This window comes from Phyllostomus discolor, chromosome 6, assembly GCF_004126475.2.
Source record: "Phyllostomus discolor isolate MPI-MPIP mPhyDis1 chromosome 6, mPhyDis1.pri.v3, whole genome shotgun sequence".
Taxonomy (NCBI): domain Eukaryota; kingdom Metazoa; phylum Chordata; class Mammalia; order Chiroptera; family Phyllostomidae; genus Phyllostomus; species Phyllostomus discolor.
Window position 1 is genome coordinate 102,129,096 of NC_040908.2, and position 15,079 is coordinate 102,144,174.

At 38.1% G+C, this 15,079-nt stretch overlaps 1 protein-coding gene across 6 annotated transcripts in view; it reads left to right on the top strand.

Moving 5' to 3' along the window:
- Nucleotides 1-15,079, top strand: part of YAP1 (Yes1 associated transcriptional regulator) — a 147,046-nt gene that overhangs the window by 47,354 nt on the left and 84,613 nt on the right. For all 6 annotated transcript variants that reach the window (XM_036028666.1, XM_036028668.1, XM_028514532.2 and 3 more), the window contains exon 3: nt 11,825-11,940. In XM_036028666.1, the coding sequence (XP_035884559.1) occupies nt 11,825-11,940 (116 nt within the window). The remainder of the gene's footprint in view (nt 1-11,824; nt 11,941-15,079) is intronic.

A 15,079-nucleotide genomic window follows, 5' to 3' on the forward strand; every position in this document is an offset into this window, starting at 1 on the left:
AGAGTTTCTGCTTCAGGAGATGAAAGGTACTGCTAAGAGGTCATTATAGTCCCTGCCCAGGTAGCTTAGGTTGTTATTAGCTACGTTCTGTTTCAGGCTCCCTCCTGAATCCTGCGTGTGGAGCCTGACTACCATGGGCCATGCGATTGCCAGGGGTGCATGATTGCGTGCTCTTGGGTGAGAGAGTGCATCAACATATGGGCCAGTGCATCACCTGGTGAGCAAGGAGAGAGAGGCTCCCTCCTGGGGGCCATGGGCCATGTTGCTGCTAATGCCACAGGGCCATTGGAGAGAACAGGTGACTGCACTATGTGAGTGCAGGTCACAGCAAGAGAGAGCAAGTGAGCAATCCATGAGACTTTGTTTCCCCCGGGATTATATTAGTTTTGGGTGTGGGGCAGACCAGGTGCTTTCATGCACTCTAGGTAGCTCCATCTCCCAGCCAGTCCCTTCTTTCCCCAGGCTAGACTGACAGGCCTCTTTGGTCCACAACCTCCCCTGCACCAGTTTGATATCTATAGTGCAGGTGCTTGCCTTCCCCTGGTCCCATCCCCAATTGGGTCCAGGGGAGGGCTTTATTCTATCCAGTTATCTTGTTTCGCTTGTCCTGCACTTAGGCCCTATTTATTGGTGTTTCGAGCTTCCTGCTTGCTCAGTGTAAGAACCTCCCCCTGCCTCCATCTTGGCCAATGGGGGGGACTCCCTTGGCTCTCTGATTGTCTACCTGTGATAATCTGATAGGAGACATTAGATTTGTATTATAAAAAAACACTCGATTTATAGTTTTGGTTTCTTAATGCAGTGGTTTATACCCTTGTCAGTGCCATCAGCCCCTTTAAGTAAGAAATATTTTGGGAAATGTTTATTCTAAATTGAAATTATTATGTATGTAATAAAACTACATACATAATTTTAAAAAGTCAACAGTATCGATCTGTATAATGTGGAGTAGAAATAATTTGTGGTAAATAATGTGTATATTAATATAATATTAATATGTAAATGCTTGGGCATGACTATATATATTAGAAGCAATAAGTCACATGCCTGCATCTATACCTATAATTGCCGTGAACATACTAGTTTTAAAGAAGGACCAAATGTGCTGAGTTGTTAACTAAAAATTGTTGTGATTATCCAAAAAGGATATAGTATTAATAAATTTCCAAGCAAAATTAATAAGTATAATTGATTGCCTTCCAGAAAAATTTATTATGTAATTAAAATTGTGGAAAACACATGTTGTCTGTGTATAAAGTGGAGTTTTGCATGTAAATGTGTCTTTACCTACATGAATGTCTGGCAGGACATTCCAGAGCTTTGGAAGACCTATTACTGCATTGCCAGAAATTTAGTATTCAGTACTATCTCCCTATATAAATGTTTGTAGAACTGTAATGACCATAAATGTGCCTCTCCCGCAATTTCTAAATTGATAACTGTGGCTCTAAACCAGCAATTTTCAACCGTGTGCCACAAGAATTTTTAAAACTTGCAATACCTGATTATTTAGTCAGGGGCACTGACCTCTCTTCCTTAGATTATCAAGTAAAAAAATGACAACAGCCAGCACAACAATAGCTGTCCAGTGTGAATGAATCAAAATTGTACCTATTTCTTTTTTTGTCAAATTAGCAAAGAAAGTATTTTTGATGTGCAGCACAATTTTAGTAATTAGTTTACATGTGCCATGAGATGAAAATAGTTGAAAATTGCTGCCCTAAATAAAAATGTGTTAGTGCAATATCAAATCAGTTTTTGAAAAGTTGCAGTGCTTTTATTTTTTGTTGTTTTTTTAATTAAAAGTAAGCACAGATAAACTATCACCACTGCAGCCAGTGATATAACAGTGAGAATGGGGCACTTCCAGCCAAGATGGAGGCATGGGTGGATGCACCATGCCTCCACGCACAACCAAGATAGGAACAACAACAATTTAGAAGCAGAATAACATCCAGAACTGACAGAAAATTGATCTGAATGGAAGTCAGACAACTAAGTTGAAATAGACCCATTCATCCAGACCAGTAGGAGGGACAGAGTGGGGCAGCCAGGCATGAGTCATGGCACAGAGAGCAGAAAGAGTTGGGACCGGGCCAGATAAGGCATTCGGGGCATGCAAGACCACAGTGGGTGGACCCTGAGTGCGCAAGTGGCAGCTGGCAGACCCCTGCTGAGGGGTGGCAACCGGCAGACCCCTTGAGGCAACGATTGTAAGGCAAGGCAGTGTGCGCAACCCAGGATCCTGGCGCTGGGAAATAGAGCCTCGGGACACTGATTGAGGTCACCTGTGGGAGTTGAGGTGCACAGAGAGACACCCAGCCTCACAGGAGAGGTCCTTGGAGGGTCCCATGGCATGCACAAGCCCACCCACATGGGAGTTGGCACCAGAGGGGCCCAGTTTGCTCAGAGGAAGCAGCAGAAGGGACTGAGGTCCCACAGAGAACAGAGCAAGAGCCATTGTTCCCTCTTGACCCCGCCCCCACATACAATGTCACAACCCATCAAAAGGGGTGCCCCACCCTGGTGAACACCTAAGGCTCTGCCCTTTGTACGTAACAGCACGACCAGACCAAAAAAAAAAAAAAAAAACCAGAGAGAGAGATGGCTCAAACAGAAGAACAAATCAAAGCCCCAGAACCCATCCTTTTAAGCAACGGAAGAGATAGCCAACCTATCAGATGCACAGTTCAAAACACTGGTGATCAGGAAGCTCACAGAATTGGTTGATTTGGGTTGAAAATTAGATGAACAAATGAAGGCTACAATAAGAGAAATGAAGGAAAATGCATAGGGACCAATAATGATGGGAAGGAAACTGAAACTGGGACTCAAAACAATAGAGTGGACCAGAAGGAAGAAAGAACAACCAAACAGGAAAGAATGGAGAAATAATAAATAAAAACAAACAAACAAAAAAAAAAACAAAGGAAAAGCTTAGGAACCTACAGGACATCTTTAAAAACATTCCAACATCCGAATTATAGGGCTACCAGAAGGAGAAGAGGAAGAGCCAGAAATTGCAAACTTATTTGAACAAATAATGAAGGAGAACTTCCGCATTCTGGCAAAGGAAATGGACTTCCAGGAAGTCCAGGAAGCTCAGAGAGTCCCAAAGAAGTTGGACCCAAGAGGGAACACACCAAGGCACATCATAATTACATTAACCAAGGTAAAAATGAAGGAGAGAATGCTAGAAGCAGCAAGAGATAAGAAGACAGTAACCTACAACGGAATTCCCATCAGACTGTCAGCTGATTTCTCAAAAGAGACCTTGCAGGCCAAGAAGGGGCTGGAAAGAAATATTCTAAAGTCATGAAAGGCAAGGACCTACACCCCAGATTGCTCTATCCAGCAAAGCTTTTCATGTAGAATGGAAGGGCAGATACAGTGCTTCTCAGATAAGGTTCAATTAAAGGAGTTCATCATCACCAAGCCCTTATTTTATGAAATCTTAAAGGGAATTACCTAAAAAAAAGATAAAACATGTATAGTAAAATGACAGTAAACTCACAATTATTAACAACCACACCTAAAACAAACAAAACCAAAGAAACTAAGCAAACAACTAGAACAGGAACAGAACCACAGAAATGGAGATCACATGGAGGGTTATCAACAGGGAGTGGGAGGAGGAGAGAGGGGGAAAAGTTACAGAGAATAAGTAGCATAGATGGTAGGTAGAAAATAGACAGGAGGAGGGCAAGAATAGTATGGGAAATGTAGAAGCTAAAGAACTTCCAACACAATGGACATGAACTAAAGGGGAAGAAATGTGGGTGGGAGAAGGGTGTGCAGGGTGGAGGGGGAGTAAAGGGGGAATGGGACAACTGTAATAGCATAATCAATAAAATATATTTTTTTAAAAAGTGAGAATGCTATTACCTGTGTCTTAAATGGTGCATATTTATGGTACACTCAGTGGCTGATGGCTTTCAGCGTACCCTTCTGCAGTAATGATGCAAATTGAACTTAGATTTTTTTACTGCAGGTTATTACTGGTTTTGCTTTCTTTTAAGTTCGAGGTCTAAAGAAAATCTTTATCCTCCAGGCATTAGTCACTGTTAAAACAGTGTAGATGCTCAAGTATTATCTAAGGCAGTGCATCTCAAACTTTAATGTGCATACATATATCCTGTGGATCTGTTGGCTGGCTGCAGATTCGTAGTGGGTTGGGTGGAACCTGAAGTTCTGTATTTCTAACACACTCCCTCCCAGGTGTTAATACTGCTGGCTGGAAGCACACACTCTTAAGGAACAGGGTATAAGGGAATTTTAGTTATTACTTCTTGAGGTTTCTAAACTTTATCACAGCATAGTGTCAATGTTAATCACTAAAATTTTTACTAAATGAATGGCATTAGCTTAGTTTTCTAATTCAGTAATTAGCGTCATCAATATTTTTATCATTATAAAACCCAATTCCCATTATGTTAATGAGTTTCCCTTAAATAAAGGTTATGGATTCAATATTTGGTAATAAAACATATAACCAAGAATTTGAAGAGTATGTTAGGATTTGTTGGGATGGTCTTTGGCTGGTACATAAGAGGTGTTGCTTTTTCTTTGGGTTTAGATTGACAGTTCACCCATCTTGTGGCTTAAGTAAAAATATATATTTGTATGATGAAATTTTCAACAATGAATATTTGAGATATTTGGTTATAGGAATGAGATTATTCTTTGTTCCCAAATTAGTTTGCTGTTCTTTCCCTGTACTTGTATGATTTCTAGTTCATTCTTACTCTAAACTGATAGGTCTGTGAAAGTTGATCTAATGGTGTAGAAACATTTTTATCATTTCAGTTTCCTGCCCCAAAACCTATAGTGTCTGCATATTATCTCTCTTCACCACCTATAAGATGAAAGCTGAACTCATATCTCATTCTTAAACATTTTCTGGACTTGGCCCATTCACCATGTAGTATTTCTAATTTTAAATACTGGATTAGCACAGGAAAGAAGTCAGGAAAATATTTGAAGGGCCTTTTGTGTGTTCCAGGAACCACAATTCTAGTTGCTTTTATATATGTTACCACATTTAATCCTCACAAATCTGGGAAGTAAATAAATCCATCAGATTTTACTGAACATAAAACAAATTGATAAAATTACCTGTCTGTACAACCCAGATTATCGTGGACAGAGCTGGGATTTGAATATATGTCTTCTTACTTTTTTACTCTTCCCACAAGGGTTCTAAACGGGAGGAATCTGGGTTTTGAAAGATTAGGTAGAAATTAGGTGTTTTGTGGACCAGATGGGGAAAGGATTACCTGAGGAAGAACAGGAGTCTCAAGAAATGCTGCAGATGTTTCAAAAGAATCAGAGGTTCATCTGAGCGTATATAGATAGCTATTGATTGTATAGTGTCAGTAACACTTGATTTGCAAAAGGATTTTTTTAAGTAACATACTTAGTCTAAATCCTCTCTCTATGATCCATTTCCAAAATGGATTTACTACTCTTTAAAAAATATATGTCGATGTTGAATTGTGATGATATGTGTTGAAGTAAACAATAGGGAGTTACTTTTCGTAAATTCTGAGGGATGGTTTAATGCAAGTCTTTGAAACCAGCTTTTATAGACACTACTATATTGTAGATTAGACACTAAAATATAACAAGACATGAACATCTGGATAGGCAAGCAACTTGCAGGTTATCACATCTATATCAATTTATATCAGTTCCATCAGTGTTGTTTCTAAAGTAAGAAACAAAGTAGAACAAAAACCAGCATAACTTTTTAGAATTGCAAACCACCAATTTAAAGGAAAAGGGATTGTAAGCATAATATCCACCATAACCAATTTCTCTCTTTACCAGTGCCATCAATTGACATATCTTAACATTTTCTAATGAGTGTGCATTTTGTATGATAAAGGTAGTTTTCCATCTGATTTGTGGTCTTGGATTAGTTTTAATAGTTGATGAATTTAAAAAGAAAGCATTTAAAGGGTTCTGATGCTCCTTTTAAATTGTATTCCCTGGGGGGAAAATCTGTTTCACTGGAGTGGCAGGTTATCATTTTAGAAAAACGTTTCCTATAGAACAGTAAGACTGAAAAGAGCACTGAGCTAGAAGCTAAAAGACATTTTGATCCTGGCAGTGCTGCTTACTAGCAATGTGACTGAGGGCCAGTTACTCAACTTCTCTGAGCCTCTGTGTCCTCTTTTGTTAAGGAAGGATTGTTCTGATACCTAACTGAGAACTGTTGTGGTAGGTTTCTGATCTCAGGTGGGAAAGCCTTAACTGTGCCCAATCTCTGCTTCTCATCATCCCGATACCAGATTCTCTAGTCGTTTTTCATTGTCTGTAGTCATTGGTTCCTGGAAGAGTTGTAGCATCCTTAGAGCAGTTAACATGTTGGCAACTTTCTCTCCTGTATAGTAAATCCCACGGTTTTGCTGGAGAGGCAGCACATGCATCTTTTGTGTGGGGAAGGGTCTGTAGGATGTACTTTGACCTTCAGAATTCACATAGAGGGATTTACTCTCTCATTCCTCCCAGTATCCAAGTGATCTATGAGAAGATATGCTTGTCTATCATTGATCCCATTTAAGAATCCCTAGGAATGTCAATTATACCTCAATTTAAAATATATTTATTTATTTATTTTAGAAAAAGGAAAAGCCCTGGAAACTTCTCAACTACCATATTCCCTTTATGTTTGAGTGGGAGAGATGTGAAGGAGTGGATTCCAGATTTTGGTCCACTGGATGTTACTGCAGAGGAGTTTTTTTTCTCCTTGTACCAAATTATCAATGGGTTGGAGGAGGGGAGATGGTGATATAGAGGTTAGTCTTAAGAAATCTAAACAACACACAAAATGTTTTCATAACATAAGAGGAATTCTCATGTAGTAGAAAGAGTGCAGATTTTGTGTCAGTCTGAGTTTAAATTCCTTCAGAATAGCTACATACTAGTCAGGTGCCCTTGGACATACCACTTAATCTTAATAAATTGTACATTTTTTTTAAGTGATTTTTTTCGACCTTTGCAAGAGACTTATGAAATAATGGCACATTTTTATTCTCTCTCAATTGGTCCTAGGGAGATAAGAACTTTGCATCTCACCATGACCCAGAGCTGCTTCAGGTAGCATTTAGTGTTCTTATGGTTTCCTCAGTAATTTAAACATGTAGCAGTAATATTGTTATTCTTTATAAGGTAAGAATCCTGGAAGTTTAAGGCCCGGGTTTGAATTGCATAAGATTTACATTTCATAAGAGGATATAAAGCTCTTTAAATATTGCTATATATCAGAGCCTGAATTAACCTGTGGTATTATGCACAAAGTCAGTTTTCTAGTGTTTCACATCAGGACTTCTACCCTTTTGGGGGTTCTGTATGTATATTTTGTTAAGTCATCCAATATGTAAGACCAGCTTCTGCAGTGTAAAGTAAGAGACAAAAGCCAACAGGAGAGGTGGCTCTGTATACACAGGAGAAACTGCTGTTAGACGTGGACCTTGGTCAGACTTTGTTTCAACAGACTGAATTTCTGCAAGTTCATTGTTTCCCAGCCCTGGCTGTTCTAGAGGGAGATCATAGGGTTTACCTTGGCCATAAATCCAATTACCTTTCCTTTCCCAAAATAATAGCAAAGAATTTATTTGCATGTATTGAAGGGGCTGTAGAATTTCACATTTCTTCTTTTCCTGTATTAAGTCCATCAACTAGACTATTCTTAGGAACAAGATAAACTAAATCTTTAATTATTTTGTGTTATATACAACCACTCATGTTCAACTGTGAAAATACTGTTTTATGCTTTTTCCTTAATTTTATCTCATTGCTCTGTATATTTTTATTCTGTTATCTATTATTGGACATTTCTAAGAATCAGAGTGAAAAAATTCTTTAACACTTTTCCAGATTAGCATTTATGTGAACTCTTAGTCATTGCATTCTTAAACAGTACTGCTTTAATATTCATCCAACTCAGCATGTATTTATTTAGCTCCTACTATGTACCAGACACTCTCCCGGTTGTACTTCTCTAAGCAGCTTATATTCTTGTGGGAACAGAAATTTTTCTGTAATATTCTGGTACCTTTTATTGAATGTTCAATACCCATTCCTTTTAATTCTATTCCTTCCTAGTATGTATGCAATATATTTGTTATTCAATATATTACAAAGAATTTACATGTTTTATTTTCATCCTTTTCATATATGTGTCTTATACAGAACTTGTTTTCAGAATTCTTGGGTATCAGATGCAGTCCTTTTTATGTAAGTCCCTAAGGGAGGTACCAATTATGCCAGCCTCGTTAATCATCTTAATGTTATACCTCTCGTTAAGAGAGAGGTTACACCAGAAGCCACTCAACTTTGACCAGCCAGTTAAATTATTTGCTTCTGCCCTATCCTTTCCCACTTTCTTTTACAGTGGAAGCAATGTCTGCATTATGTTTCTTTCTACCAGCTGATGTATGACTGTAATTCTTTGGTGATCCCTTAACACATTTTCAACTGTTCTGTTTCTGTTTACTTTTAGATATATGTGTCTTTTCCTCTTGAAAAAACAAAACTCATATCCATCTAGTTGCATTTTTCCCTTCCCTTTATATAACTAAATTTATCTGCTTCCTTACCTCCGGTTCACAATGGCCTTGTAAGGCCACTGCCGCTAATCTTGCTAGTGTCACCAGTAACTTCCTTATTGCTAATTCTAGTGGATCTGTGATCCTTTCCTGTTACTTCATTTTTATAGGAAAAAGTGGGTGTTAATAAAGTCAGTAGGGGTATAAGGACTTTAGGAGAAAGTTTGATATTCTTGGGGCAAAAAAATTTATTTATTTGTTGGCAAGTATTAAGCACTCTTATGATTATTGAAGATGCAGTAGTTAGTAATATGATGAAAAGTCCCTATATCCTTGGACCTTTTGTTATTAGAGGAAACAGCCAAACAAAATAAGGAAAATACATGTTAGATAATGATAAAGGTTATCAAACAAAATTAAAGCAAAGAAGAGTCTAGAAATTTAGATAGGGTAGATTTTGGATGGCATGGCCAGGAAGGCCCCACTAAGAATATAATACTTGAGCAAAGACTAGAATGTGGTAAGGGAAGGTGCCATGCAGATAGCTACTGGGGAAAGGGTGGGCCTAGCAAACTGTTTATTTGGTCTTCGCAAAAATACTTTTTTGTAGCATGAAATGTTTTTATAAAGATTCTTGTTCTTGTACTAAATAGGAAGACTCGGTATTTGGGGGTATACTGTTGCAAATTGACTTACTAGGACAAAGCAGTATTTTTTATGATTTAATCTTACAGATTCAATGAAGACAAAAATTCTAAAGTTAATTTCATTTAACATTTTCTTAGGCATCTAAATAGTTGTATGCTTTTGTAGTTGGACAACTTGGATAATGGCATCTTTGTTCCATAGAGAGATGTAGATACTTTTTAAAGAAGTGGAACATTAACTGAGGTCCACATAGTATAGCTCTATGAGACTCTTAGTAAGGTTCAAAAGCTTTTTCAGGAGGAGAAATTTTAGCATTTGTACTTATGTCATTTCAGCAAAATAATCGATATTTTGAGAGCAGTAAAACTATACATTCTCTGTATTATATTAAAACCCTTAATTTATTTAAGGAAGAAAGAATCCTTGAGAAGAGATTTATGGATTGGCTATATTTGGGAAGATGAGTGGTTCAGAATGGGGTCTTCCTAAACTCTTGGTTGGAGCTCTATCTAGTTATGAATAGATTAATATGATTTATGTAATTAGTTTTTAGAGAAACCCAGCTGTTACATAATAGAAAATTTTCAGCAGTCAGAATCATAAACTTGCTTCTTTACCTCCCTCTTCTCCTTTACCCCTCACAAATATTAGGGAGTTTTAAAAGTAGTGGGGACGAGAAGTAGGTAGTGGCATATACTTTCATTGAGATTTAAGAACCACTAATAATGAATTACCAGCCATTTCCTTTCCTGATTGCTTAATGTTATAACAGGCAGTGAGAAACATTTCTCTAAGTAGTTTAAAAAAGATTTTAAACTACTTTCATTGAGTATGACTATGTTAATTACTATATGTGTATTTCTTACCATCTGTAAGCATGAGAAGCCCTGTAGATCTAGAGAACATTTTATGGTTTAATTTGTTCATTGGCTCATGGAGGAATGAAAAGGAATAGGAATAAGCTCTTACTGGGCTTGTTAAGGACTTCATATTTTGGAATGAGGTGCTAACATAGTAAGACTTCAATAAGGTTTTGCCTCTGCTGTCTAGACCTGAGCAAATGCCAGTGCTACTGCTGAAAAGCATCTATGACCAATGGACAATGAAGTGCTGATTGACAGGTACCCCTGTCATTCCTAAGTGTACACACCTTCCACATTGTTACCTGCCTGTGTTCATCCCTTTTCTGCTTGCCTAGGACCTATAGGATTCTCCCATCTCCAGTAGAGATAATATTTTTGGTCTGTTCCAGCCAGAGTCTATTTACTGTGCTTTTGGTAATGTTATTGATAAAGATAGCGTTCTGATTCCATGTCTGGAAAGTAAATGACAGGGTGTCATTTCCTAACCATTTACATATGTATTTATCATGGGATGATTCTTAGGAAGAGAACTCAAGATTGGAAATTTAAACAGATTTAAAAATAAGTCTTATTGAGTTCATGGTTGTTTAATAATAAGAAAATCTAGCAAAGCAGAGTCCTGTAAATTTGCCATTTAGAAATAAACAGTTACATTTTGATGTCTGTCCTTCCCATATGTTCTCACTACATGCATATTTAAATAGTAAGTCTCATATTGTACATGCTGTTTTACCGCCAACTTTAAAAAGCTGTATTATGAATATTTTCCATGTTATCAAACTCTTCTAAAATATTTTCAGTAGCTGTATTATAATCCATCATATTAAACAATATTTCTATAACCAATCCCTATCATTAGATGTTAGCTGGCTTTCAGGTTTTTGCTTTTATAAATTATACAGATGAGAACCTTGCATAATTCTTTGAGTACTTCTCTGGCTATGTTTTCAGGACAGTGTTTTAGGTAGTTTCATAATATTTTTAGTTGTTTCACTGAAACGTTTGCTGGAAGAAGGAAACTAATACTTATTGAATGTTCATATACCAGATACTGTGCTAGATGGCTTGTAATCTTATATTTCATAGACTCTTTAGCTGTTTTCATACCAGTTTTATAGATGAAGAAATCTATGTGCAAATGTCTAAGATATTTTGTAGTAAGTTAAGTATACATAGAAAATGTTTAAATGTTTTGTTTAGCAAATAAAGGCTTTCAGTAGTCACAGGAGACAATAAAAACTTACAGATTAAAAACTTTTAATTCTATTTTGACTTTGGTGTATAATAAGATAATATATTTGTGTTTACCTAAAGGATTTTAGGTCTAAAAATTATGTTAATTGGCCTTCATAGCTTAGGAGAACTAAGATGGATGATTCCCTTGCAAAGTTTGAGTTTTAGTCACATGATCACTGTTACAGACAATTATAAATCACATTTCATCTTTTTTTTTTTTTTAATCCTTACCCAAGGACATTTTTTCATTGCTGACAGAGAGAGAGAGAGACAGAGAATATCAGTGTAGCTTTTCCAAATCTTGCACTTGTAAGATCTAAGAAGTGAAAGCTGAGTGATAAGAGAATGAAAAAAAGGTTGTAGAGGAAGGGTAAGAGCAGTGAGATGTCACAACTATATGCTTTTGCAGCTAGTTTAGACGCCTTTGCCTATTAGCCCATAGAATCTACCCTATTTTTATATGTGCAAGTGTTTTTTATAGGACCTGGCATTTGTTATCTAATGGAACTGTTTGTTTCGTCTCAGTCACATAGATCAGACGACAACATGGCAGGACCCCAGGAAGGCTATGCTGTCCCAGCTGAATGTTACAGCCCCTACCAGTCCACCAGTGCAGCAGAATATGATGAACTCGGCCTCAGGTGAGTGAGACAGTGTAATTAGACCACACCAAGTAATGCTTGGGCATTGATAAAACTTTCTCTGGAAAAACAGTAATTATTCTCTTAAGGAAATGGACCATGGGTGATGGTTATTTTCTGTCTAGCTCCATAGGGGAGATTTACTTTATATCAAAATAACATGCTATGTGCCAAAGCATTGTTCAGTCATTAATACATAAAGGCGCTGGTGACTGAAAGGCACAGTTTTTAAAGTTTCAGTTCTGAAGTGAATATTTCACATTCCTATGTTGGTTAATTTTGACATGCTTGCATTTTCTCCTGCTTTCTTGTATTGAAGGTTTACCCCTTCTGTGGTTTGGATGGGAAACCAAGCTGTGGTGTTTCTAATCCCTACCCCTTAAAGCAGGTATTTGTTTACCATGAGACTAACTGGGAGATTGCAACTTACAAACCCCAAGCCATCTTTCTTAGGTGTAGTACGTGTTATTGAACACATTTCCACCTTTTTCACAGGAGATAAACCTGAGTATAAATTTTTTTCCTGCTTCTTACTTGGCAATTTACTTAAATCTGCCATTTTTCTCATCTATGTAATGAAGAGTGACAATGCTCCCTTCTATAGAGAGGAGGATATTAAAGGAAATGGTATAATACATATAAAGCTTTTATTACAGTTCTAGTACATAGTAGGTATAAGTAAAGGCTTCTTCTGTAGTAAGTTAGATACTGTCTGGCCTTTGTTTTGTGGTCCCGAGTCCATAGCTACCCTATTATGTATCTTTATGCTTATAGAAAAAGATGTTGCCTTCCCCTGGAAAGATGCAAACCCATGTCTGGCATCAGGGACAGGATTTGGGCTGGATATCTCATCACTCCCTTACCTCCCACACTTTACCCCCTCAGCTTAGTGCGGGGGTTCAAGGCACAAATGGCAACAGTAATTGGCAGCCCTAGTGGTCTTGATGGCTTTCTTCTTTACAACTTACACATGTTCCCTATCCAACAGATTGACCGACATAATGCAATATTATTGACTATATTCCTTATGTTCGGTTTTACATTCTCATGGCTAACTTTATTTACTTAGTTTTAAAGACATTATTTATTTACTTTTAAAGATTTTATTTATGTTTAAAGGGAAGGGAAGGGAGGAAGAGACAGAAAGAGAGGGGGAAGGAACATGGATAAGTTTCCTCCTGTATGTGCCCCGACTATGGACTGAACCTGCAACCCAGGCATGTACCCTGACCAGGAATCAAACCAATGACCTTTTACTCTGAGGGACAACACCTAACCTACTGAGCCACACTGGTCAGGGCAGGGTGACTAATTTTATACCTAGCAATTTGTTCTTAATTTCTTTCATCTTTTTAACCCATCCCCATAACCCTCTCCTATCTGGAACAGCTCTATTTAGTAAAGAGAGGTGGTGTCTTTTGCAGGAACAGTTAGAGTAGAGTAGGATGAAGCATGATTGATTGTGGGTTAGGAGTGAGAAGGGAAAAAGAATGAAGAGAAGGTTGAACATAGGTGTTGGAGGTAGGACCTGAAATGAGAGAAACCATCCCTAAAGAGACTTAAGCATATGTAAAAGGTAGTAGAAGGTATTAAATAATAAGCCTAGACTTCCTGCCAAGATGAAGGCATAGGTAGATACATTTTGCCTCTTCACACAACCAAAAGAAGGACAAGAAATTTAAAAACAAAAAATAACCAGAAGTGCCAGAAAGTTGAACTGTATAGAAGTCTGACAACCAAGGAGTTTAAAGAAGAAACATTCATCCAGACTGATAAGAGGGGCGGAAATGGGCACCTGGGGCGGAGAAGATACTCAGCAAGACAATGGCTGAAGGACCGGGCAGGCAAGGCAGTGGCTGGCGGTCCCACATTTGTGTGTAGATAAACTGAGAAGGGCAACTGGGGAGCAAGACAGACCATGCAGCCCAGGGTTCCAGCACAGAGAAATAAAGCCTCAAAACCTCTGGCTGTAAAAACCTGTGGGAGTTATGGTGGTGGCGAGAGAAACTCCCAGCCTCACAGGAGAGATGGTTGGAGAGACCCACAGGGTCCTAGAATGTACATACACACACAACCTGGAATCAGCACCAGAAGGGCCCAGTTTGCTTGTGGATTATGGGGGAAATGACTGAAAGTCAGAGGAGACCTTAGCAAGTGGCATTGTTCCCTCTCAGACCCCTCCCCCACATACAGCGCCACAACACAGCAACGTGGGTTGCCCTGCATGGCAAATACTTAAGGCTATGCCCCTTACAACGTAACAGGCATGCATAGGCAAAGAAGTATGGTCCAAATGAAAGAACAGATCAAAACTCCAAAAATAGAACTAAGCAATGAAAAGATAGCCAGCCTAGCACATGCAGAATTAAAAACACTGGTAATCAGGATGATCACAGAAATGGTTGAGTATGGCTGCAGAATAGAGGAAAAAGTGAAGGCTCTGCAAAGTGAAATAAAGAAAAATATACAGGGAACCAGCAGTGAAGGGAAGGAAACTGGGACTCAAATGAACAATTTGGAACAGAAGGAAGAAATAAACATTCAAGCAGATAGAATGAAGAATCAAGAATTCAAAAAAATGAGGAGAGGCTTAGGAACCTCCGGGACAACTTTAAACATTCCAACATCTGAATCAGGGGTGCCAGAAGGAGAAGAGGAAGACCAAGAACTTGAAAACTTATTTGAAAAAACAATGAAGGAGAACTCCCCCAGTCTGGCAAAGGAAATAAGACTTCTAGGAACTCCAGGAAGCTGAGAGAGTCCCAAAGAAGTTGGACCCAAAGAAGCACACACCAAAGTACATCATCATTACATTACCCAAGATTAAAGATAAGGAGAGAATCTTAAATGCAGCAAGAGAAAAGGAGACAGTTACCTACAAAGGAGTTCCCATCAGACTGTCAGCTGATTTCTTAAAAGAAACCTTGCAGGCAAGAAGAGGCTGGAAAGAACTATTCAAAGTCTTGAAAGGCAAGGACCACCTACATCTAAGATTGCTCTGTCCAACAAAGCTTTCAGTTAGAATGGAAGGCAGATAAAGTGCTTCCCAGATAAGGTCAAGTTAAAGGAATTCATCATCACCAAGCCCTTACTACACAAAATGTTGAAGGGACTTATCTAAGAAAAAGAAGACAAACTC